The sequence below is a fragment of the Passer domesticus genome, chromosome 17 (genome assembly GCF_036417665.1).
Source record: "Passer domesticus isolate bPasDom1 chromosome 17, bPasDom1.hap1, whole genome shotgun sequence".
NCBI lineage: Eukaryota > Metazoa > Chordata > Aves > Passeriformes > Passeridae > Passer > Passer domesticus.
Window position 1 is genome coordinate 8,521,775 of NC_087490.1, and position 26,629 is coordinate 8,548,403.

Sequence of the window (26,629 nt, forward strand, 5' to 3'; positions counted from 1 at the left end):
CTAAATCCCAACTGAACCCTCCCTTCCCATCTTCCTTCAAACCCATCAATAAACAGAGAACAATATAAAACACTGAGATTTCTTGTAACATCCAGTGTTGTTTAAGATAAAAATAAAAAACAAATAGAAAAAAATCATCACTAGTTTCCTCCAGCCCTTTCAGAAAACAAGCTGGGTGTTTTCAATTACTTTCACAAGAGACTCTGAAAGGAAAAGTATCACTAAAAATAGACAATTCAGGAAACTCTCACAGGAGAGGAGAGTTACATCATCTTCACATATAGCATAGCTCAAATAAACATCAGGCTTCAAAAAAAGGGAGAGAGAGGAAGTGTGTTTTGCTTGAGGTAGTTCTGTGGAACAGACTAGCAGATGCACTAGGCCTGTGCAGTGCAGCACAGTCCAGCCTAACTCTGCCCAAAGACTACAGACAAAAAACTTAAGAGTGGATTAGACTGTGTTTGAAATTAGGTGCCTTTTACCCCAGGGCACCTGTAACAACTTCAACCTAAACTGACTCACATCATCTTTTTACTTTGAGCTCAGACACCCACGTGCCCAGGAACTATTACAGGTCTGGTTTTGACATTTTTATTTCTGTCTAGTTTTCTCATTTTTCCTTTCACTGACTTGATGTGACACCGAGACCCTGGCTGCTGCCATGAGCACAAATAAGAGATCACCTCATCACAACCTGATCCCAGAGTGGAAAGTACAAAGAGGGTAAAAGGGATCAGTGGTTTCTTACACACAGTTTCACAGTTTAAGCAGTCGTGCTGAAAGCATGGTTTATCCACAACTCAGCTGGAAGTTACATCACAGCACAGACACCTGCTGTCTGACATTACCAGCAGCCAGAACTTCAGGACTGTGCTGGTTTCAGGCAAGTAAACAAAATTTCACCTCTGAGGAAAAGACTAGATAAAAACAAAGCCTTGCTTTTGGGAAGTAAAGCAAGAACAACACAGAAGATCCTCTAGAAAAAATCACACTTACCATGTACATGGGTGAACCACACAGCGTTGCTGCCATCATATTGTTCTGCAGGTACCGGGCAAACCCAAAGTCAGCTGCAAAGAGAAACAGACGTAGGTTAGGAGCAGACACCAGCTCTGGAGAGCCTGCACCTTCTCCAGCTCATTCTTCCTACTTTACCTTCACTTCCCATCAATTTTTGCAGCCTCTATCCCATCTTAGTAAGACTTTGACAGCTCTTCTTGAGCAGCAGCATCCTTGTGCTAGTTATTAATGCACAGTACAGACACTACAAAAGGACAGAGCAAGCCCCAACAGTACTCAGATGAACAAACTCCCATCCCTCTTTCAGGGATCACAACCCATTTGCCTGCATTCTGAAATGTCAGTTGGGAAGGCTCTCCTGGCTTCAGTGACAATGTGCCAGTTCATAACCAGCCAGTTCATCTGCTGCTGTCTCAGCCTTTCATTTGGGGAACTGAAAGTTGCCCTCCATTGAAAGGGCTGTAATGTGAAACACATCCAGGAGGAACCACTACTCACCACTACCCACATTTCTAGACCAGCCCTACCAAAATGAGTCTTGTTCTGTTCCTTTAGAAGAGTACCAACTGTGCTAACCCCAGCACCAGGACAGATAACTGAGCCACAGTTCACTTAGTAAGTGGAAGAGCCAGGAACAAGGAATACCAAGGGGAATTACCTCTGCAGGTTACTGAGCATCTGATCATATGACACTGAGATGTTCTCTCAAGGTTACCAGATATTTCAAGCTATGACATTGACACAGCTGTTTACACTGTCATCTGTCACTACTGAACTGGTACAGCCAGGTTTTCCCTGGACCATGTACTCCTCAGGGAGCACAAGGAGAGTTGCAGGTTACATCACACCCAGAGCAGTTGTGCCCGCAGCCCTCCTGCCTGTTTGCAGCTCCCATTCCCCTCCTTACAGATATTAACTCTGCACTTGACAAAAAAAAACAAACCAAACCAAACCAACACATGAAAATGCTTCAGTGGAACAAGCAGCAACATTTCAAACTTTTCCACTGGAAATAATTTCCCAGCTGAAGGAAAGCACTAACACTCCACAGCACAAGGTTAAGGTGAGGAACAGTTTTACCTAATTGGTGTCAGCTTCAGCTCTGAGCTGTAACGTAACCAAAAGCCCACATGTGAGGGTGATGTCATTTTATTTTTGAGGGACTGCAGGGAATACGTGTGCTCTATAACTGGATTTCTGGAGCACTCATTCCACTACTGGTCCATCTGTGCCACTTGCCTGATGTGCAGAATGGGAATTTCTTCAAGATGCACCTGAGAAGCCTGTCTGTGGTTCAGACTGAGAAAACTCCCACTTTTGGGTCTGCCTCACAGCCCTGCACTCTCTGCAGCCAGCCAGGAGAGCAACTAGTGTCAGGTCTTCAGACAACACCATTTAACCTCAATACTATTAAAAGCTGAAGACAAAAGTCACAACTTCTGCTCATTTCTTGGTAAGCCTGGAGATTACAAGCCAATTAGGGCAGGCTGGTGTTTGTTTTTACTGAGGGTGGCACCATTCAACTGAGAGCAGAGCAAGGCATGCCCAATTCCTTTGTGTTAAATCTGTGTCCTGGCAGAGCAGGAAGCTTTTGCTCCCACTGCTCACAGGCAGCTGAAGGTTACATTTACCAGAGGAGCTGAGAAGGAAAAACATTAGGGTGTTTTTAGAGAAAAGCTTTCTCCTCCTAGACAGCTCCCCAAAGTAAGATGGAGGTTTCCATGTGTCCATCACCAAACTCCTGAGTGCTTAGGGTGACGTTGTAGCGGTGTCTTACCGATCTTTATGCGAATGTTGTTGGGATTTGATTTCCTGCCTCCAGCATAGGAAAGGAGGATATTCTGTGGCTTCAAGTCCCGATGGATGATGCCCTTGCTGTGCAGCATTTTCATGGCACCTGCTATCTGCTGGAGAAAGAGCCTGATGGTGTCTTCACTAAGTGTCCGCATTGCTGGCAAGGAGGAAAGAAAAATAACCACAGATGAAAAACTTACAGTGCCAGTTCTCTGAGGAGCCCAGAGGGCAGAGTCTCAGAGCAATTAACTCTAATTTGTCATTTTATTCCCACATATGTTGTCCTTTCCCCACACACTATTTCTGAATGATTCCTACAGGCAACAAGGGAGAGCATTTGCATTCCCAGGTTATTCTGTGGTCAGGGCTGTTTTCAGCCCCAAGTCTCTCATGGTGAACTCAGGCCAGCACTGGGTGCTGAATCTGGGTTATTAACTGTGTCCAAAAGTGGCATCTGGTGAGGTTTAGGGCTTCCCTCAGCAAGGGCTGCCAGGCAGATCCAGGCAAGCACCAGGCAGGGCTGTGGCTGCCTGTGAGCTATGGTCAGCAGCAGCTGGATACCCAAGGTCAGAGCTTTATCACAAAGACTAGGTCTAAAGGTGGAGCTAAGAGGAAAGGCAATTAGGATCAGGATTTAAGCCTGCAAGAGTCATTAAGGCTCATGCTGGACCTAGGAAGGGTTGATAGGTTGATAACTCCCAGTAGGTTAGGGCATATGGCCAGCAGGGATCTCTACCTTTAGGGTATGAATCCAAGTCTAGGCCTAACCCTTGTGCATCATCACCCAACCAAACCAGAATTCTAATCCCAAACCCAGTGTCTGGGTGAACCATGGTCCAGTACTTAACAACAGACCTTACCAAGTGACCTCTGCAAATCATCACCTTCCACCCTCCACCCTAGATACAGCAAGAATACCTCAAAATGTTTTCACAAGCCAAGTTTTTTAAAAGAATGTATTAGTGATCAAAATCTGCAAATATAGAAGCTCTGGAATGGCCTCTCCTGAGATACAGGCTTCCCAGGGACCATGGTGTGAAAATAAACATTGAAGAGATTAAAATAATTTTCAACTGGCTCTTCTAATCAGAGCAGTGCAACATCAGCTCTCGTTATTTTAAGAACTACACGTATGAAACTCTGGCCAAAGCTGGGAACAGCCTGCTGAACAAACCCCAGGATCAACAGTGCTACCAGCCTGCCTCCTTGTCAGTCACCGAGCAAGTCAGGCTTCAAGCAAGCACCATTCCAGTTGGATAAAATAATTTCTTTTGTAAAAGGTCCCTGTAAATTACTTGGGACTTCATTAGAGCTCTTCCAGCTGTTCTCTAGTAAGACATTAAAACAGGCTGGCAGGAGCTTCAAAACATCACTCTAGCCAGTCAGCTAGAAGGGAGGAATCCTTACGAAAACACAGCTGAGGCTGCACACAGCTTTAACACAACACAGGAAATTAAAAATCTAACTTGTAAAATACATGGATGGGAAGCAGCAAGGGACCCAGATAAGTTAAACAGCGCTTAGAATAGAAAATAAACTCCCACCACTCCCAAGCCTCACTGGTCTAGGAGGCACAAGCACAGCTGAAGTGTCACCATGGCTATCAGGTGGTCCTGGACTCCCAACACGTGAGAGCAGTGCACATGTATATAGAGTTTCTCTCCCCTCACTGAGCCTTTTTCCTCATGGACTGGCACTCACTGGAGTTCACGAGACTCCTCTCCCAAAAGGGAAGATTCTGTGAAGGGATTTTAAGGATACTAAGCAGCAGCTCAGATGCAAGTCTTCAAAACACACATCTTCTGAACAAAGCACTGCCTCATCTTTAACAAAGCTCTCCCCAACCTCCTGCTGAAATATCAGTGTACTCAGTGCTATACCATTTTCTGTCTATTGAAAGTCCAGCATCTCTTAGCTGTGCTAAATATTCCCTCCAACAAAAGGACTCTGCAGTATTTCTGCAATTTATACTCAAGGAAATCTATACAGTAATGGTTAAAACACCCTCTTTCAACAAAACAGCAGGAATTCAAAAGTTTTTTTCCCCATTCAGCCCAGGCCCAGGAAAGGACAGGCTGATCATCTAGACATGAAGCAAGACTTGAAACCTGATAATTCTTATTATTAAGGCAGCAGGCAATTACCAGCTCCTGGCTAAACACACTCTGCCTCTAGCAGAGGAACTGTGCAGAGCCTTGTCCTGACCTGCAGTCCCAAGAGCGTGCCACGGCTTTAAGGCGTTCCCTCTCCTTAGATAATTTGGTGGCTATAAAGCTAACACAGAACCAGCCACAGCCCTCAGCAAACCCTCCCTGATGTGAGTTCTAACCCTTTATAATACTGAAAACAACAACACTGCTACCAAGATCACAAAAATCTATTCATCCATAGAAAATAGGCATCCTAAACTACCTGTTCCTGCAGAATTTAAGCATTTCCACATCACCAAAGTCCATACAAAGTTCTCAGCCCTGCAAAAGAACAGTTTTCCTGGCACACAGAATCTAAATTGGTGTCTTGGGCCTGTGCAGACATATTCCCAGTACAACTGCAGTAGCAGAGCGGAGCTACCATGTTGCAGGGCTCCAATATCAGACAGAGAAGTCTGCTGGATCCTCTGGCAGCATTAAATCTCACAAATCCAGTCAGGAAGGCAGGACTGGGGAATTGAGGCTCTGCCCTCAGGAACGGAAAAGGGACAGTCAGTTCCTTGGGGAGGGCAGGGGCAATACCCTCTTACCTCCCTCCATTAACAAACAGGCTGTAACACTGGAAAACAAAACTCCTTATCTCTCATGCTCAGCCCATCAGTCTACTGTGTGACAGCAGCAATCTGCAACTGAAGGACAGAATCATAAATATAACTGACATTTCCAATGACTTCAGGATACTGGTCTGGAAAAGTCCTCCCAGACCAGCTACCAACAGCAGAGGGAAGGAGAAGATACAGAAAACTCATTCAATTTAGGCTCCATTAAAAAAAATACAACAGAAAAACCCAAACAAGTGGAGAACAAAACAACTCTCTTCCCCTGCTACATCTCAAACAGGGAACTTTTAAGTCTGTCCCTGTAAAAAGGGGATATTCTCATCTTCACCAGAAAACTGCTGGCAAAATACTAATCCTGTATTAAAGTCTGGGCATCCCTGTGGATGTCTGTGGTAAGCAGTACATTCTTGCAGAGGATGCTGTTTCACAAGCCCTACTCTGCCATTACTGAGAAGCAATAATATCCCTGTGTTTATTTTCATGGGCTCCACTTCAGTGATGAGGCACTCTTACTGCCTTGGGCTGCTCAGGTCAGTAGATCAGGGAAAATATTTACTCTGGGTCACTCTGAGGCCCACATGCCTCGAGCTCTAAAGGCAGAGAAAAAGGATGAAGCCACCTAAGAAGTGCCCTGGTCAGCCTGTTCTGAGAAGTTCAACCTGGAAGAGGCTGCCAGGTGAACTGCAGTAAACAGCCCTTGGCAGCTGATCCAAGAGTAGATGTACTGCAGTACACCCACTGACGTTGCATTACAACATCATTTTGGAAAAGTTATTTAGGAAAAAGAACATCTCCTCTTACCCACAAGTGTCACAAGTATCTCCAACATGGGCCCAATCCAAGTCACACTGAAGTCTGAGACCAAGCTGACTTGTTTGGGGCCTGGCCTGAACCTATCCCATCTACCCATGGCCAGTGACACTCCTGTGAATCTTCTGTACATGAAGGCTTATTCCAGATATATCTGTGACAGGACTAGGACTTCTAAAGTACCTGGCTGTAGAGGAAGGAAAGCTACAGAGCAATGTTTTACACCCCTGGTTTGCAACAGGGTCCCTGCACCAGCTGGGACAGACTAGAAAGATCAAAGCTCCCTGCATGTGTCGTGGTCAAACCAAGAAATAAATTCCCTGTTATGATTTGAAAGCAACAGCTTTAGGAAAGGTCACAAATATGCTCTTATGAAGTGTCCATAACAGCCTGTGCCAATGCCAACTCACAGAAATTAAGAAGGAATTTCAGCCCAGCCTGCTGCTGAGTACCTGAGGACACAATTCCAGTTATTTCTGTACAGAAGCTGGTCACTGCTGTGACAGCACGCACAGCAGACCTGCCACTCTCAGCTCAACACACGATGGCCTCCAGTGAAAGCAACATCTAGAGATCTCCCAGAAGGGAAACTGCATTGTACCACTCAAGGACAGCACCAGCACACAGAGCCTTGGGCTGTACCAGAGATGGATGGGGCTGCCCAACACCATAACCCAGCCAGACACACACTGCACAGCACCGTGCACCCATGCACGTCCTCCAGCCATGGAGACGAGGAGAATTAGAGTGCCTTTGGATTCAACATGGAATTACCAGATTGCCTAATGCCTGTAATTAGAGGGCAGAATGGATCTGGAAGCTTACAAGCAACTCATTCAATGAGAACCAGGGGATTTGCATGTGCTGCTGAAGTGTTACAGGAACTACCAGCACAAGTGTCTGAGGAGCCGGTGGGAAAGTCGATGTTGCAATTAAACACCATCAAATAATTATCAAAATAACTGAAGCAGCACAATAACCACTCAATAGAGATGAGCCTCCTGAGTACCAGTGAAATACTGAAGAAATCTAAACTTTCCAAGATGAGTTTTCAGTGAAAAATCACTCCTGCCAAAAGCACCCCAAGTGCCTGCAGAAGCTGGAAGAGGAGATTCCCCACAGGAGCATGTGGTGGGATGAGGAAAGTTGACATTTATCTAGGCTCTGGGATCTGGCAGTGATGGGAATAACTAAACCTTCTTGCTGCAGTCCCTTACTGGCTCCTCCCTCTGGAAATTGGTGCCTGCTTGCTTCTCTTCACTGTGTTAGAGAGTTAAACCTAAGCACCAACTTCCCAGTCACAACAATCTTTACAGTTGCCAAAACAAAATATTTTATTGGTGAAAAGAGAGCTAAAGGTTAACTTTCTCACATGAACTCAGGCAAAGAAGGATCAAGTCTTGCACTCAAACACACCAAAATGGGGTAAAACTGAATTTTATTTGGAAAATACAATTCATTGTCACTTTCTCAAACTAGCCTCCAACTTCTTGAGTAATTTCAATCAATAGACCAGGAAGTGAGCTGTATTAACAGCCTAACTGCAAGCTTCACTTTTTTCTTGAGGTTTTTTTTGGGGGGGAATGAGGGGTGACAACAATGTACACACAGAAGTAGTAGTACAGATCAGAATATTTTCTATAAATCCTTCTGTCATTTGTTTCTATAATTTCTTGTTTACAGGTCTGCCAATTAGAGTGCACAGCCCTATGCTTTAAGATCAAGGTTCACTTCATGTGCATGAAAGCTAATAAATTTAGCTTTCAAAGCCCATGCACTGGTAAAACTGAGGTTTCACTATTTTTTTTAAAGCATTTGATTTATGAAATTTGCATTTGTAATCAAAAAGAACAAGAAGGTACCAAATACAAAACCATCCTCCACTGGTGTCCATAAGAACAATCTGCCACCACCAAAGATGCTCCTTTTAGAGCACAGCAATACCCAACAGAGGCAAAACACATCTAAGGCAAGGCACACTAAACCTGGATTTTAAAAAACAAATGCCTGTTACTTCTATCTCACCCACACTTTAAACAAACAAAACACATGAAAGTCAGAACATTCTTTTTCTTTCAAGTACTAAACCATTTCTGAAAATTCAAGTCCACAAATATAATTCATTACCCTGTAGGAAGAGTGTGGCAAGCTAGCATCAAGCCTCATATTATTATTCTAGGGACACCAACACTAGCTATAAGGCAAATGTAAATTTATCTTTTAATCCTTCAATTTTTGCCATTTCCAGGCATCACATACCTCAATAAGGAGCCTGAAGTATTATCCAGCTGACTAGCTTTTAATTTGAACAACGTGAACAAACTTTGTTTAACCATGACCCAGAGCCACACACGAAATGAGATTAAAGTTGTCTCTTCACATTTAGTAATCTTCTAGTTGACATGCAAAACAACTAGAAAGCTACTTTATGGGAAAAAACACAGAGAAAAAAAAAGGCTGTGTCTGAGTGCAGCCAAGTATATTGTTAAACATTTTATCCTCCTACCTGTTCTAGGTACTGAGGTGCAAAGTGATTTTCAGAAAGACCAGGGTCCTTTACATGTGCTGCACAGAAAAATACCTTGAGGGGTTGCCTGAGTCCCAGCAATACAGCTGGCTCACCTGCAAAGCATTTGGCTTGATGGCAAAGACACCCCTGAGTCTCACCAAAAAGTTCAAGGCACCACAGTCCCAGATATTTGTGCTGTACTCTCCAGGAGACCCCAAAATTAGTGGGTTTTGTCACCCTCACAGCACTACTGGCTACACACATCCATCCTCAATATGCTGAAAACAGGATAGATGTTCTGCCCCAGATGTGGGGACACCTTAAGGGTAACTTAGAGAATATACTCTTGGGATCTTATTTTAATCCAACACTACAGAACTGCAAGGCTGCAGTATAAATAGCTGTTTTCCAGTCACCAAGAAAAGACAAACTGTGTCCCTAGCAGTGTTGGAATATGTTGAACCTATAAGGCCATTGTAATTAAAATATGTAACTCCTGACAACAGTCACTACTGACCTACATAGAAAGGACTCTAAGACCAGCTTTTATTGTCATGGTTTCTCAGTTTTCCAATGATTATGAAGGGTGACCCTCCCAGAGGATGTTCTCCATACTGCTGTACTTACTGTGAAGGTAGTCTGCCAGGTCACCACCATTACAGTACTGCAAACAGAACAGAAAGCTCAGTTAATACAGGGCAAATCAAAGATTCACAAGAAAAACAGTAAACTTCAGTAGGATGGCAGGCTTATCACAGTATTTAAACATAAATAATCACACATGTCAAAATACATATTCAGAAGTTGGCAGGGAAAGCCCATTCCTCTGGGTTCCTCTCTGTCCTATTTCCCCTAAATGTTATGTTGCATGATAGACCAGCACCAACCAGCTCTTGGCACATCCATGTTCAAGCACATCAGAGAGAAAGGTGAAAGCAGAACAAAGCAGAGGGGTCACCACTGGAGACACCAGCAGAAAGCTGTTCAGAAAAGCCTGGGAATGGACACAGCTGAAAACTGAAACTCCTCACATCAATGTTCCACATCATTAGGAAAAGTCAACAAGACCTCCAAGTGAGAACTGCAGAGCAAGGGAAACATTCAGAGGCTGTGCAGGTAATCTGTGTCCAGAATGTTCTCTCTGGTGGATGCCTGAGCACACACTCCCCTGTGGCACCCACCTGACCCCTGAGGCTCAGTGCCTGCACAACCTTCTGAGAGCAGCAGGATGAAAAATCCCCTGGCTACTCTCTGCACCCACACTCTCCAAGGCCTGAGCTGCAGATGAGTTCAACAAAGCCTCACAGGTGAGACTGCCAGCAGGAAGCACCACTTGTGAAACATGATCAGCTGCTTAAAATGGGTTTAAAAAATTCAAAAAGAGAAAGAGGGAGAGAAAGGAGGCTAAAAAAAAAAGACACACTCACCTCCATAACCAAGTAGACAGAGTTTGCCAGTTCCTGGGGAAATAGAAAATGGAAAATTAAGATATTTATGCACTGAAATATTTCAGACATTTAATGGCTGTATTACTTTTTAAACAGATAATCTGTTCTCTGCTATGAGTCAGACTGAAGAAGGGATAAAAACATTACAGGTTAATTCCTGGAAGACTGCTTGCTTTGAAAATGCCAGGTATTTAAGCATAATATTGGTTTGTGAGAGTGCATCTGTTTAACCAAGCTGATCTCCTGTATTGTGCCTTGGGTCTCCATGTCCTTTTGGGCTCCAGGGATTAACAGTGGCATGCAACACAGATGCTGGCACACTGCTATCTTAGAGCCTTAATCATTTCCACATTTAACTTGGCCCTTTATAGCAGCTGTGCCCACATGAGCAGGGCTAGGCTGAACAGAAAGATAAGAGCAGCACAACTTTGGGACCTGCAATTCAATCCCATGGCTGAAAAGTGCCCAAGTGACACCTTCCATTAGAGGGCAAAAAGGAAAGATCTCAGACAAAAAATGTAACACTTGCCAACCATATTTTCTACATGCCTTAACAGTGCCATTATCAGGTAGTTAAAGCTTTCAGGATTGTAACAGGGGTCAGCACCAGCAAAGTCCAGAACAAATCCTCATCTTCCTAAGTTCACTACAGGTGCTGCACTGTGATGCTCTTACCATCCTGGAGTTCACCTCCTGCCTTGGCTGACCTCTCCCCAGCCCCGGGGAAGCATGCATTTATCCATGGTACAAGCACAGGGGAGTGCAGAGATGTGTCCCGCAAAAATACAGCGCCACAGAGCCACAGCAGGAACTTTGGTGGCTGTGCAGCACATAGTGACACCAGTGGCCACCTGGCAGGCGCAGAGCCACCAAACCACTACCAAAGAACAGACACGAAAACAGCCAAATATTTCAACCCTGGGTAGACCCAGGAGGTCAAATGACTAAATCCTGTTGTTAAAACAGGAGTCAGACAGAAGTACACCTACTACATAAAATCTGTAAGCTAGAAGTCACTCCTAAACTCAAGCCCCAGCTGGGGACACTCACAGACAGCAACTGTCTGGGTGAGTGGACAAGTCCTCAAAGCTGAGGCAGAGCATGAGATTCCATTTCCAGGGCAGCATGACTTTACTCACAGGCTGATTAGATACCTGTGCACCTGATTCCTCTTCTGACCCAAACCATTTCAAAACCCCAGCACCCACCCTAGAAGCTGTTTAATTTCCAAGCAGTCTCCACTGTCTGCTCTCATCCCTTTCACCCTGGTTTGCCCACAGAATTCTACCTCCCATCAAGCTGTACCAAATTCCCTGCCTTTGTCAATGCCTGGAGTTCTCAGCACCTCTTGCTTTCTCTTCTATGCTTTTAACCTCACCACGTGAAATCCGGGTTTTCAGATGTTTGCTGAAGACTGGTTGGAGGACGAGAGGGAGAGAGGAGGAAGATGAATTATCTGTGATTTGAGAGACTCAGCCACAGCTCCAGAGGAACTGGCCACCTTCCCTGGAGGGGCTCAAGCATCCACCAGAGCCCAGGGCCACCCTCCATTCTTACAGCTGTTCTCACTGCCAAGCTCTGCTGAGGTTCTAGAAGTCCCCTTGTTTGTTGAAAAAGCAATTTTCTGTGATACTTCAAGAAAGTGTTTGTTGCACTTCCCTGCATGACAAACACTTCTTTCAACAGGCTTTGTTTTTCAACCTCTGCATTTGAAAGCAGCACACATTAAGTCATCCAATTTCATAAACACACATTGGATGAAGTGGAAAACCAGTCTGTGGCTAAAAGCACCAGCCCAGGGAAGCAGTGCAAGAAGAAAACCCCAAGCATCATCACAAGCTCTGCACATGATGAAGCACTGAGGGAGAATTCCCAGGAGCATTCGAAGCCCACCAGCCCCTGCTGTCCTAAGCAAGGAGAGCAGAAAGCCAAGGTTAATAAAGACACCCAGGACTTTCACTTCTGCAGGATCTCCAGCCCCAGATGTACCAGAAGATTAGAAAATCACCAGAAGTGCAATGCAGCTGCTCGGGGAACTCACTGCAGGGCAGCTGCTGGGCACACAGGAAGTGCCTGAAGTGGTTTTTGCAGCCCAGACCAAGTTCATCACTGCCACAAAAACAGGTTTCACAGACACTTCCAGGCTAAATGTGCTGTGATCACTGCAGCTCAGTAACTCTGCACTTTAATAAGCATAGTGCCAGCAGGGTTTGGGGAAGCTCACTGTATTATTACCTATATAGGAAATGAAGAGGAACCAGAGCTTACACAAACCAAGTCCAGAAGATATTTGTAATAACTTATTAGCCAACAGCTAATGTACACTCTGCAGTTTGGTTGTTTTTCCACTCTCCATTATTTAAAGACTCTGCAAACAAACATCACCAAGGAAGTAATTGATTTTTGGCAGCCAGAGTGTGCAGTGACCAGGGTTAAACAAGGACCTGCACAGGCAAGGGAGATGCTCTGCTTGACTTTCCCAACAACAACATGACCTTGGTGGTTGGTGGTTTTATCTCTTCACTCTGTGTTGGTGTGATAAGAGGGCAATGCCTGAAAGGCTTTGAGGAGAGAAGTCAGTGGCTCCCCCAACCATCACTGGCAACAGCAGCCTCTGAAAATCCTCACCAGGAAGAACTAGCCAGAACATCTAGCAAGGGTATTGTCAGATCACAGTTGCCTGTAGCAAGGACAACAAACTTACACACGTACACCTTCAGCATTTCAAGACCCACTTACAAGAAAGATCTGTAAAATTTTGCCAACAAAACTAAACACTTATTTCAAGAATGGTCCCAGAAACAAACTAGTGTTTGGAAAAAGCCAGTAGAGCTTACTGTGGTTAAAATAGACTCAGCTGTCTAAAGAGACTTCTGGTTTCTCAAACAGGCTGATGGATTTCTCTCAAGCTGATTCAGCAGCAGAAACTACTTCTTGTCCATTTTTATCCTTCCACTATATTTATGATTTTTTTCATTAACAAAACAAGGAAAAAAATACTGCAAGCCAAATTTTGCAAGCTACCAGTTTCGCTGAAAACCAAAGCAAAATGCCCAACCCACTCATTTCCACATCAAGAAAAGCATTACAATTTGCTGTATTTTTGCAGAGGCTTATTTTCAAGAAGTGTTACAGATAATTTCCTCTGGACCTCTTATTCACATGTGCCAGTCTGTACAGCCAAGCCTAATCCTGTCACTAAACAAGCTCAATGAAGAGAACAGCAGACACAACCCCTAACTTTTCCTGTCATCACAAAGGGCAGCAGTACCCTGACCATGCCCCACAACAGCAGCAAAACGCCTCTGCCAAAGGCATTAAGCTGATAATTAATCAGTCTGGATCATTGCCTGGCTTGTTCTTGCAAGAGAGGCCCCAGTGATGAAGTTACAATTTAATTGAGTGTAAAAATAGGCAACAGCCTCTGCTGTCTACAAATAACACACATCTGCTGATGGAGGACAAAGAAACGAAGAAACCTCATTTAGCAATACACCATAAATCACCCCAAGACTGTGCTCTGCTACAGTTCCTCACTGTGACACCAGGAGACATGGTGTTATGGACATTAAGACCCAACAGTCCTGTCTCCCTTTAAATTTTCTCTCCACCCATACTGGAAGGTGGCATGATCCTCTTCTTGGAAAGAGTGTGTTTAGGTGTGTCCAAAGGGAAATGTCTGGGTGTACCCACAGTTAGTCATCCTCCTACCACAGCTTAAAAAGTCTCAGAGAGGAATTTTCCTTAGAAAAATCCTCCTCTGCACTCTACCCCTGAACTCAGCCTGCCACCAAGTTTAGAAAAGTGCTCAGGAATGGCAAAAAGTGGAAATCTGATTACACAACACTCCAAGATTCTCTCAGCAGTGCAGTGTTCTCACCAATCTGTGTGAGACCAGTGCTGTAGTAGACTCTGGGGAAAAACCAGCAAAGAATGACTTCCATCTCACACAAGACCTCTTTTCTAGGGAAACTGGGATGCAGGAAGAACACTGAAGATTAAGGCAGCTCCAGGGTGACACCCGTGTGCTGAGCAATGTGGGGCTGAAAAGCTCCTGTTTCCTACAGTAGAGGAGCCATAGCACTCAAGTCTCAAGACTAGTTTTACCACTCTCCTGGGTGTTTGCTGGCATCCCTGTGATGGCAGAGGGTTTGTGCCTCCCAGGAGATATCTCCATGAGCTGCTCAACACCACCCCTCCAACAGCACCCAGAGATGCTGCCAAGCAAAGATAATTTTGGTGCACATGGATCTCTCCAACCAGGCCCAGGACTTCACCAACTGCACCAACACAAGAGAAGCATAACATAAAGCTGAGGGTCTGACAGTAGAAGATAACTCAACACCAACTGAAAGCTAAGCTTTTCCATTTCTGTTTTGTTACTTCCCCTTCTCACTGCAGTAGAACCACTGTGTATCACATCCTCCTGCTTTTCCAGCAGGATCTCATGGAGCCAGTACCTTTCTGAGCTGTGGTCTCCAGTCATTGCTTTCTGACAGTGGCACTGGAGTCACAAACACAGTCCAAACAAACACCATTTTGCTTTACAGAAGGCAATTCTTAGGCCAGTGGCACCCAGAAAATCCCTAGCTCAGCCAGGGGTTTCTTTGGGAAAAACAAAGCTGCTGTTCTAAAGAGAGGAAAAAACTTTCCAAAAAGTAAAATCTCTTAGTATTGTTTCACTGTGGCTCACAGCTTGGCTTGAGCAGGCTAGCCTCTGAAAAGGGAAAGGAAAACTGTCATGATGTGCAAGGATTATCTTCTGATGCATCTATTGGAACGGAAGCAAGATAAGGGACAATAGCAACATCAATCAGAAGTGTGAGAGAACCTATCATTGCTCATCCTTTGGAAAACTGATCTAAAGCAAATAGCCAGAAGATATTCCAAAGACATGCCTTTGGACCCCAAGTGAAAAGAAAAACAGGTCTCACAGCCTCTTGTGTTTCTATCCTCTAGCCCTGGTTATCCTCCTCACTGCTCCTGAACATCATCAATAAGGAACTCAAGAACATTTTGAGCAGGCTTCCAATTCAGGAGACAACTAACTCAGATGAAGAAAGGTAAACCCTACTGTTACTGACTGGAAAGTGTTATTTTCAGAGTCAGCAGATCTGTGACTTTCTAAAATAATGAGGGCTTCTAATTTCTTAATGTAGATCCCTTGGAGTAATCATCAGAAACAAAACCTGGCAAGGCCCACAAACTTCTATCCACAATTGGCCACTGACTGCATTCTGCTTCCTTCTGACCTGCCAGCTTGCTTGAGGACGTGGAGCAAGCAGAAGGGAGGCCCTGCAGCACAAAAATGGTTGATGGGTGGCCTGGCAGCAGGCAGATTTTTGTAGAACTGGAAGAACAGCGATGCCAAGGCTCAGCACTGCCCATTGCCCCATTCCAGGCACTAGTGTACTCTCCATCGTAAAACAGATGAGCTGTTTCAGGACAGGTTGTACTTCAGGGCAAATTAAAAACAGCAGGAAAACCATTCTCTGGTACTACACAGGCTTCAGGAAGGGAGGGAGACTATTTCCCATCCCCCTGGCAACAGTTCTAAAGTCTGCTTGCATGACATTAGAAAACAAACAGGACGTCATGTCCGTGGAGCTGTTCTTTCCCAGGCAGCTCATACCACCACAGCCCGATGGGATCACTGCTGGTTGGGCAGCTCAGCCTTCAAGTGACCTGAAGAAACTTCACCATCCCTTCCACTGGACAGGAGCTTCCAACAGGTTCCTTCAGCCCGGCCCCACTGTCCCCCAGGCAGTGACAGCCCCACTGCTGAGCTTCACAAATTCACTGCTGGCCTCAAACAAAGCACTGAGACCCAACACACCTGCAGAGAGCTCAGACAGAAAAACCTGACTCCTTCTGTGGGGTTTCTGCAGGGCAGCACACCACAGCAAGTCACAGCTGGAGCCACCACCGAGCCCAGCCACAGAAACCAAAGCACGGGATTCACGTCCTAACGGGGTACAGAAACAGAGTGCTGGGCTTCACAGGTCACAGAGCTTCCAGGCAAAACCAAGAACATGCACATCAGAGCAAGTTAAGTCTTGTGCTGCTGGAGCACTGAGGAGCAATCCCTTCTTACAGCAATCACGTTGCTCTGGGGGTAACACTGCAGCTCCTAGAGCATCTGGGCCCCCCAGCCATGCACTGCCCAATGCAGGCTGCAGCAGGGATAAGAGAATGTAGGCAAAAACAGAGCAGCAGAATCCTGAAAATATTGGGCTTTCTGACATGGGGTGGAAGTAGTTACCCCTTTGCCAACAGGTAGAATAATATCTAGAAGCTTTTCCAAACAAAAGCAAGCTCCTGTGCAAATGGCAATGCATTATGTTAATGCTATCAAGAGAGGAAACGTCAGAATTCTAAAAACAATGACAAAAATAGCCAAGATCAGATTTGCTTTTCTGTATTTATTCCTCATCTCCTTCCTGTATCACAGCCATACCATAAACTGAACATTTAAGGTTGAATTCCCCATTACTTTAAGCTCAGTCACATGTACTGGAATTAAATCCTTGCATACCTTGAAGCTGCATTTTATGAGCCTGCCCAATGAGCAGGGGTAGTGGGGGGAGAGCTAAGGATTGAGGTGGATATTTCAGTTTTAATCACACTCATTGAGACGCATTAATTTATTGAGATATGTGCAAATACAAGCAAAGTAACTCAGTCCCGAGGTTTGATTTTAGTTTGATTAATGTAGTCGCACTGATAAAAGTTGGCAATTGCTTGTTTTTAGTGGTATATACCAAACACAATCTGATACTCTGCAAGACTTGTTTTGGTTTGGGTTTTCCTGGTGTGTTTGTTGGGGGTTTTTTTAAGCAACTCTGAAAATTAGAGGTCTGACATCCCAGGGTTTTCTAAGGCAGCTGCATGAGTGACTGCACTTTGCAAGTCTCTTTTCCATCAATTTATTTCATACTTCATTCACCAGATTTAAGAAAACAAGCACACTTGTTACCACAAAGGTGTGGAAACAAAGGGGTATAAATAAAAAAAGAGCATGAGTTTTCTTTCATAAAAACAGCCTTAATTTAAGAAGGGAAAAACTCCAGTTACTGGAAGACAGAGAAACAGGAGATCAAATCTGCACTATTTAAACAACAGAGAAATGAGCACTTTTTAACATATTTAGTATGCCGGCTATGATTGCCAACCAAATGAAAAGAGCATTGAACGCAAGTGAAGAGGGTGTGTGCAGGGTGAGGTGACACAGCAGCCAAGGGGACACGCAGAGCCCACCCCACAGCCCCTGGGCTGCCTCCCAGCCCTGCCTGTGGTCCCTGGGGTCCCCATCACACCAGCAGCTCTCACACCCCAGCCACCAATGCACTCAGAGCTAGCTGGGAGTCTCCCCCTTCCTGGAGGTTTTTTAAGATGCTTTGCTAAATGGGATCTCTAATGACTTAAAATTATGCATCTTTCATTCCCCCCCACTGGAGCCACAGTCTGGTTGATCCCTACCATGCCAGCTCAGCTGACCTAATTCCTCCTGTTATTCTGATGCTAGGAGACAAGCCAGGTGCTCCTGCAGCCAGACTGAACATTACTGCCCTAAGCAACCAGTGATGCACAATTTGATTCATTTCTATCGGCCCCCCTTGAAACAACCTTGCTTAGTAAACAGATGCAGCTCTGAGATCCTCACTTTGCATTTTGACAGCATCTCTATGTTTATGGTAGTATTAAAGGTCTGCACATTAAAAAGCAGGAGACAATGCACAATTAAAGGGCCTCTTTGCTGTACAATAAGCACAGCAGAGGTTCCAAAGCTATCTGTGGGCAGGGCTCGTCCCTGCATTCTGCTGTGAGCATTTGTTATTACATTTCTCAGACAGGAAACCTAACATCTGAAGACAATTAAGATGCTTTCTCTTAATCAAAGCATGTTTAGGTCTGCACCTGAGAAACACTGCCTTGGAAGATCACATTATTCATGCTCATTTTTCACCAAATGTGCCATTTGCTACTGCTACGTGAACATCAGTAACAGCAGGGGAAAAAAAAACACCAGCCAGACAACAAAAAACATCAAGCAAAACCATGTATACTTATTCTGAAAACAAAACCAAACCAAAAACCTCTCCTTGCCTTTGCAAAGACCACCCCCTCTGCTGACCTCCCCTGTGCTTAGCTTCTCATTCCCACTGGATCTCACTTCTGGGATGGAGGCAGTTTGCCTCATGGAAGACCCACATGTGTGTCTCTGGGTGTTTTTCCAAAGCAAACCAGAGCCATCCAGCCTGGATTCCTACCACCAGCACCAACCCTCTGTCTGCTGGTCTGTGCAAAGCTTTTCAGCTGGTATCAACAGGTGGTGTGGGAAGGCAAGAGAAGGGAGGACACAACAAAGGGAATTGTGCCCTCAGTTCTCTATAGAAGATTGAGCACTAAGATGAGCTTTTGAGACACACAGGTTTATTGCAGTTTCACAGTTTAGTGGCAAGTTCAGTCTAGTCCCAAAACTAAACCTTTCAATTAGGCTTTGGATTGAGCCTATAAATATTTGAAATAAATTCAAACAGTGTTTTTCCACCTGAATTTAATGCCACCCAGCCACTGATTAGGAGACACCTCTTCCAATCCATCATCCAAATCTTCACCTCCTTGCTTTGCTCACTGCAAACGTGTTCAGTCATCACAAGGATTTACACAGTAGAAATTTTCATGATGGAAACACTGGTGGAGCTTCAAGAGCAGCAACACAAACAGCAGCCACCAGAGCTTTGCTATCAAACTCCGAACACAAGAGCCTTCCAGTTTCCTATTGCTGCTGGGAAACATTCCTTAATCTGTCATTATAGTCTGAGTAATGCTACCTTCCACAGGAGCTTTGGAGACCATTAACCACCACGTTGCCGGCTCTTCCATGACACCTTAATCATGTGAGAGGAACACAGGTATGTGCTTTACACACAGCATGAGTAAAACAGTGACCATCATTTCAGAAATGTGGCAAGACAACTCCCTCTAAAAAAAGCCCGTGACTGAGGTCTATATTTAGTGGTCAACATTTGCTGGATGTTTCTGATGACCTGCACAGTGGGATACTTGGCTGGGGAAGCCAGCATCAAATCAAAGTTCAACACTACAGAACTCTCTAGAAACATGGCCATTCTGGTCCACTAAATTCCCAAGCATTTCCCTACAAAACAACTGGCAGAGGGTGGCTGTGTTTTCATCCTTTCCTCATCTAGCTCTAAATTAAGCCAGATTCAATCTTCAGTAAGAGTGATTCCCTTCAACAGATGCGAGGATGCTGACGGAGCAGGACAGCAGACACCCCATTCTTGTCTGCAGCACGAACAGAAAGAGGATTGCTTGGCAGTTCAGAGAGCTGCACTTTACACCCACTCACCAGGCAACCTGCCAGCTTCGCTAGGGGATGGAATTAAAACAGGGTTTAAGCAGGCAGCCTGACCTCAGGAGAGCAATCTCCCAGACACAGAGTGCCTCTTTAGTCATTCCAAGTGCCTCAGTGGAGCCCTGTCTCCCGAGACAGAGCATGTAAACAGCAGTGCCTGAGGAACAGAAGATCCTGCATGAGGTGGCACGAGAGGTGGCCAGGCATGAGGTGACACTGCAGCAGCACTGATTCACCCAGCACCACGCTCATCAGGGCAGTGCTGCAGCAGAGGTGAGCCGTGCTGGAGGGCACACAGAAGGACACTGCTGTCCACAGGGGTCCTGGGGGACAGCAGGAGGCACGTACACAAGATGCAGAGCAGCATCTAAATGCTGTGTGTCAGAAAAAGGATGATGGTGCAGCCAGTACAGCACAAGATCACAGCCCAGCAGCCACGGCTCTATTGATCACAAGGACTTTCTACACAGCAGCAACACAAGGCTGTCATTACCTGCCTCTCAAGACCAGCCCAGGGTGACTGATCACTAATCTGAGAAGCATTTGTTCTGCCACCCATGCCTTAATCCATGTGCACAAGAAAAATCTGCACTGCAAGGACTCTGTGTTCTTTGTCTCCAGGTGATACAGTCATCGCTGCAGAAACATTTTTGGTGAGTCTGTACCAGGTGACTGAGTAAGGCATTTGTCTCAGCTCATCCCAAACTGGTGAGTATAATAAACCAACCTGTTACCAAACTGTAGAAAGCAGACCCTCAGGTAACATAGGCTGAGCCAGAAACATCACAGCACAGTGTCTCATGTGACTTTAACAGCTGTCCATCCCACCCGTGCAGAAACTGGGGGGGAAAACCTAACACAAAAACCACCTGATATCCACTCAAGCACAGGCACAGCTAGGCTGCTTTAAGAAACAAGTTCAGCTCACAACTAGGGAAAATCTGTCAGTAAAATAATCCTTCTTATTTCACACAGGAAAATGCTTTCTAATATCCAAAGCATGACATGTCCAGATTCAGCAGGTTTTCTGCCCTAGCACCAACACAGCCACATATGAAATCTTCACCTCACACCTATTAAACCTGGGGCAGCCGGCACAGAACAGGGAGGGAAAGACACCCAGAATCTCCCACTGCCCAAAGATCTTAGCTGTGTATGTAGGAACTTCTGCCTAGTGCTGGAAGAAATTTTCTGGCACACAGTGCTCCCAGGATCTGACAACTCAAGGGTTCCCATCCTACCATTCAACCTCCTCAGCTAATCAAGTGGTCTCTGCTCACAGATTTGATGTCCTGAGACACAAAGGAAACCAAAGCAAACCCCACACACCAGACCACATGTGCTAAGCTTTCCCTGTCAATGACCACGAAGAGTTGAGCTGATCCTCAGTCAGAGTCATGGAAATCAGTTTTCCAAGAAACTTTATTTCCATACCAAGTCCTCCTTTGGCAGGAACCATCATTTGCTGTTACTAATTTTCACCTTAAGGAACAAGGGCTCATTTGGCTGTTGTCAGAGTAAAAGGACTTCTGGTACCCAGATGTCCCTCTGGAGCACTCTGCTCCCCTTTGCTGCAGACTGGGGACCCCAGCAAGCCAGCTGAGGGGTCAGGTAGTGCTCAGCAGCAACTAATACACCCCACACATGGTGAAATACAGCTTTTACTGTCTGCCAAACATCTCCTGTGCCTGGAAAAACCCACACCACAACTCCATACAGACACTAAATAGACAGCACTTTTAGAAATGTGGTACAATAAGATTTTTCCTCTTTTTGAGCAGGGGTTCTTGCATTAGGCTCCTAAACTATTAACATTACCTCTCATTAATATGAGAGCACATAATAATGGGAATATGCATATTTCATTTTGTGAGCCATTCTCATGTACTGATGCTGCTCTAAGGACTCCAGCAAGGGGATCCATAAAGGTCCAGTCACTGCACTTTTACAGACTAAACATTCATCAGAATCATTTATTCCTAGGAAGTTTCTTATTTTGTCATTATTTATGAACCAGTATCACAAAGATCTGTGAAATGAGAAGGAACACAGCAATTTTCCTGGATTTGAAGGATAAATTAAGGGTGCCAGGATGAGAGCTGCTTGTCAGTACTACATGTCAGTATTGCAAGTGTTCGTCTGCAGCAAATCTAGCCTTACATCAAAAATCTCATGTTGTGAGAGGTCTGGCTAACATGAGTTTTTAACCAGGAAAATGCAAATGAAAGCATCATTGGGTGTAATCACTCGCTTACAGCCACTGTGGTTTTGGTAACCATTTCCTTGTGTGCAAGAACACAGGAGTAAAAGTCAGAGTCACTGTTGACAGGCAGTGCAGAGGAAGGGAGGACACAAAATGCAATGACAGACAAAGCTACAGGGCAACAATAAGTTTCACAGGAAGTATTTTTTTCCCTTTTGCTCTATGTTGTAATGCAAGAATAAACATCTTCTGTTTTAGAAAGCCTACAAGTAAGGATTCAATTAACTGCAAATATGGTATTTTTGAGGATAAATACATATGCAGCTATGAATGAAGCTCCTGGTCTGGTATCAGGGGAGCAATGTAAGTAGTAGTCTTTTCCACAAAGTAAGGAAAGGTGGGCAGAAATCAGCCTTCCACAGACCTGCACTTTTACCTTTGCAGATAATTTACTCTCACACAACCCCTAAGCAGACACAAGAGCAAGGCCAAACATTCAGACACACTGAACACACAACATATGTGGGTTAACTGCAGCAGATTGGTAATAGATCACCTGACACCAGAGGAGAATCCACACCCAATGCCCCCTAAATAATCTCATTTTCTCTGAGAAATCAAATTACCCAGGTCATACAAGGACTGTATGACAAGCTGGTACTAAGCACAAACCTGGGCATGCCTTGAGCCCTGGACCATTCTTAAGTTCCTGTTTTGTGGTATCTTACATAACTGCTTGCTAAAAATCTCACCAGACTACACTGCTAAACACAGAATTTGACAAAGCTCATCACAAAAGGAGAAAAACACATTTCTATAATTATTACAGTGATGAAACTGCTCCTTTTGCAGAAAACGTTTGAGCTGCTTCCTACTCAGCAGTAACTTGAAGCAGGGAGGGGAATCTAACAAAAAGTTCTGAAAGGTCTCAGTAAGCATAAACGCTTCATACAAGTGCAGACTATGAAGCGCAGGAGCAGCCACTCGCTCTCTCAAGTGAAAAGTTGTGAAGCAAACTGGGAAGGTACAGAGAATGAAAAAAAAAAAACAAAACCAAAACCAAAAAATAAAATAAAAAAACACTAAAACACCCAAACTGTGAGATCTAGTGCTCCAAGGGGGCTGTGCCAGCTCTCCCAGCTACTCTGCAGCACCCACCAGCCCAAAGGCTGCTTCGCCAGATCAGCTCCGAGGGCTGGCTCAGCAGCAGGGCACAGCTATCCCAGCAGAGCTCCAGCAGCAATCCTCACATCCCCTCTCCAAAACATCTCCAGGCATTAACCCCGCTCCAGGGCAGCCCTGCAGAGCCAGCCGGGGGCTGCGCGACACCGCGGTGACACCGGGGTGACACCGACGGACTACAGCACCCAGCAGGCACCGGCGGCCGGGCTGGCACTCACCGCCGGGGCTGACGCGGAGGCACCGGAGCCAATCCAGGGCAGGAGGAGGAGGAATGTCAACAAACACGGCGGCCTGCGGGACGCGTGATAGCAGCGGCGGGGCTGCCGCCGATAAGCCGCGCCAGGGCCGGGCACTCGCCCCCGAGCACCGCGGGGTTATTTTTAAAAAAAAAGCATTCGCAAGGAAAACTTGCCCCGTTACCAAGCAGGATTTAAGGGAATAATCAAGGGGAAAAAAATAAATTAAAAATCGTCGGATGGTTTGCGTTTCGCAGCAGATCGGTTTGAGCCCCTCTAGGTTGGATGTTCGGGGCTGGCTTTGGAGGAAAAATGTCTGCTGCAAGTTTTAACACTTAGTGACGACCACAAGGACAACAGAAAAATGCAAATTAAAATCCTCTGGAGCTAAGACAATCATATGCTACAAAGTCATGCTTGCACTATTTTTACATGGCCTAGGAAAAAGAAATTTTCCCAGGGAAGGTATCCAGACCAGAGAAAGAAAACAAAGAAGTGGGCATGCCAAAAATAACTACTGTTAATTTTATTTCTAACATTTTGAGAACTTAAAAGCATGGGCATATTCACCACACTGCATTTCACTGTGTAACATCCTGGAGCAGAAGGTCCCACCTCAATTCCCAACTGCTCATGAGTTGTGTGGTCCAGCCAACAACTAACACATGATCTGCTGTGTTTATCTTTCCCTAACTTATCAGAAGGCTTTCTCTACCCCCCACCCCCTTCCTGTGCCAAGTACACAACAGACTACAAGCACTTGTTAAAAAGTGAAATTTCACAAACTCCATTCAACTTCTCACAAATTTAGAATGCTTTGACATAATTGAATGTATTTACCTGGAAGTCATACAAGGCAACAATGTTTTCATGTTTCAATTCCTAGAAAAAGTAAAAAAAAAATAAATACCATAAGCTAGGAGCAACAAAGGGCATATAGAATAAAGACTGAAGAAAAGAAGTCAGTCTGCCTTTACCTTAAGAATTTTTATTTCCTTGCCGAGCAGTGTTTGTGATTTTGCAAGGTTCTTCTTGTTAATACATTTCACAGCTACTTCCAGCTCAGGTTTCTGAAACAGTACGTAAATAACACAAACAAATGTAAATTTCACCATTCATTCACATTAGGATAAGCAGCCTCTTAACAGATTACAAATACTACCGAAAGAAGTGTCATGCAGGACGGTAAAGGCCTCTCATTTCACATCCTAATGCCTTCTCCGTACTTGTTCAGACTTGCCCTTTCCTGAATTATCCTTGTCAGCCCAAGGAGAAAAGCCCAAGGTTTAGGTTTTTGTTACTACTTCATACAATGATTATCCTCTTATTTAATCACTAGAAATAAATGCACTGTGGGAGCCGTGGCTTATCCCAAGCACTAATGATGGAAAATCCACTGCCGGATTGGTTTCCTTTTATTTACCAGTAAGAGATTTCTCCTCCTCCTGGAAAAATTAAGTGGAGAAGGAGAAGACTTCACAGACACACACACAAAAAAAAATCCCAAACAAACTAAAGAGTTCTTTTCATAGATAGTGTGTAGGGATTTTTTTCTCCCTTGTTTTGGAGGTGGGGACAGGTTTTGGGTGTCTCTGTGGGCACCCCACAGGCAGCTGTCGGCCTCCCAGCCCCAAGGTGAAGCACCTGCCGGGACACACGCTTGCTTGGAAGAAACTCCAAGGAGAACAATAAGAAATAAAAATAAGCACCCCAAGAAGCCCGGGGTGATGCCCAGGCTGACAACAGCCGCCGCTTGCGGCGGGGATGCGGCGACCGGGGCGCGCTGCCCCCAGCTCGGCCCAGGGCAGGAAATAAATAAATAAATGAAAAGCAGAAGCGGGGAGGGTGGAAATAAAAAGCAGGGATTCTCACCTCTTTGTGCCTGCCTTTGAAGACGACGGCGAAGGCTCCGTGCCCGATCAGGTCCTTCCTGCTGAACTCAAACTTTCCCACCGTCTCCATGGCGCTGCGCCGGGGGGTCCCGGGGGCCGGCGGGCAGGCTGCGGCCGGGACGGCTTCAGAGCTGCAAAGGGACGAGGAGGAGGAGGATGGCGGTGATGAAGGAGCTGCCTTTAAAGAAAATTAAACCTCTCCCAATCCAAACGCGACGGGGGTGCCCCCCGCCACCGCCCCCCTCGGAGCGGGTCGGGAGCCGGAGCAGCCCCGCTCCCGCCGGCCCCGGCAGCTCCGCGCCGGGCTGCGCTGCCCACCTCGCCCTCGTCCATGGGCTGCCTCTTCCTGCCGAGCGGCCGGGAGCCGGGCATTGTCAGCGGCCGGGGCGAAGCTGGCTCCTCAGCAGCGGGCCTCCCCCATCTCCTCCTCGGGCCGGGCCGGCGCGGCTCCTCGGGCCCCGCTTCAGGCGGGGCTCCCCATGCCGAGCCCCGGCCCCCCCGCCGGCAGGCGCGGCTTCGCCGAGAGTCCACCTTAAGCGCGATCCACCTTAACGCCCGGTCCGCCTCACGGCAGCGCTCCACCTTAAGCGCGATCCACCTTAAGGGCCGCCCGCGCCCCCGGCTGTGAGCGCTGGCGGGGCCGGGGTCGCGGGGCCGGGGTCGCTCCGCGGGAGCCGCCGCTCGCTCGGCCGGGCCCGGACAAAGCTGTGCGGAGCGGAGCGGGCGCGCCGGGCGGCGCAGGCGCGGTGCGCGGCGGGGGAGGCGGCGGGCAGGCGGGCAGAGCGGCGGCGGCGGCACCTGAGGCGGAGCGGCCGGGCCCGGCACATTTAAAGGCGCCGCCTGCCGCCCGCCTGAGTCAGCGCCGCGCTGCCGCTGCCGCGGCCGGGCCGGGCAGGGCAGGGAGGGCTCCTGGCAGCCACCCGCCCGGGCCGCTGGGAGGTCACACAATCATGGGATGTTCTGAGTTGGAAGGGGCACACAGCGATATTGAAGTGCGGCTCCTGGGCCGGCACGGCAGAGCCCCAGGAATCCCAGCACGTGCCTGAGAGCATTGTCCAAATGCTTCCTGAGCTCTGTCAGGCTCGGTGGTCACCACTTCTCTGGGCAGCCTGTTCCAGTGCTCAGTCACCTTCCAGCAAAGAGCCTTTTCCCAACATCCATCCTGAACCTTCCCCGACACAGCTTCAGGCCATTCCCTGGGGTTCTGTCACTGTCACCGCAGATCAGTGCCTGCCCTTTCACTTCCCTTCCCAACCCCACATTGTACACCACAATGAGGTCTCCTGTCCATCTCCTCCAGGCTGAACAGACCAGCTGATGTTTCAACCAATTAAACAAATGGGTCTGGTTGGGGTGAAGTTCAGCCCAGGACCCATAAAGTGTCCC

General features: G+C 46.3%; 1 protein-coding gene across 2 annotated transcripts in view; it reads right to left on the reverse strand.

Annotated features, from left to right (window-relative positions):
• ULK1 (unc-51 like autophagy activating kinase 1) overlaps nucleotides 1–25,759 on the reverse strand; it is a 75,583-nt gene extending 49,824 nt beyond the window's left edge. Inside the window, exons 1-8 of one of the 2 annotated variants that reach the window (XM_064392141.1) lie at nucleotides 25,562–25,759; nucleotides 25,224–25,421; nucleotides 24,329–24,421; nucleotides 24,192–24,233; nucleotides 10,331–10,363; nucleotides 9,531–9,567; nucleotides 2,798–2,971; nucleotides 997–1,070 (exon numbers count right to left, since the gene is read on the reverse strand). In XM_064392141.1, the coding sequence (XP_064248211.1) occupies nucleotides 997–1,070; nucleotides 2,798–2,971; nucleotides 9,531–9,567; nucleotides 10,331–10,363; nucleotides 24,192–24,233; nucleotides 24,329–24,421; nucleotides 25,224–25,421; nucleotides 25,562–25,615 (705 nt within the window). In that variant the 5' untranslated portion in view covers nucleotides 25,616–25,759. The remainder of the gene's footprint in view (nucleotides 1–996; nucleotides 1,071–2,797; nucleotides 2,972–9,530; nucleotides 9,568–10,330; nucleotides 10,364–24,191; nucleotides 24,234–24,328; nucleotides 24,422–25,223; nucleotides 25,422–25,561) is intronic. The other variant, XM_064392140.1, reaches the window with a different exon arrangement.
• Nucleotides 25,760–26,629: the final 870 nt, after the last annotated feature.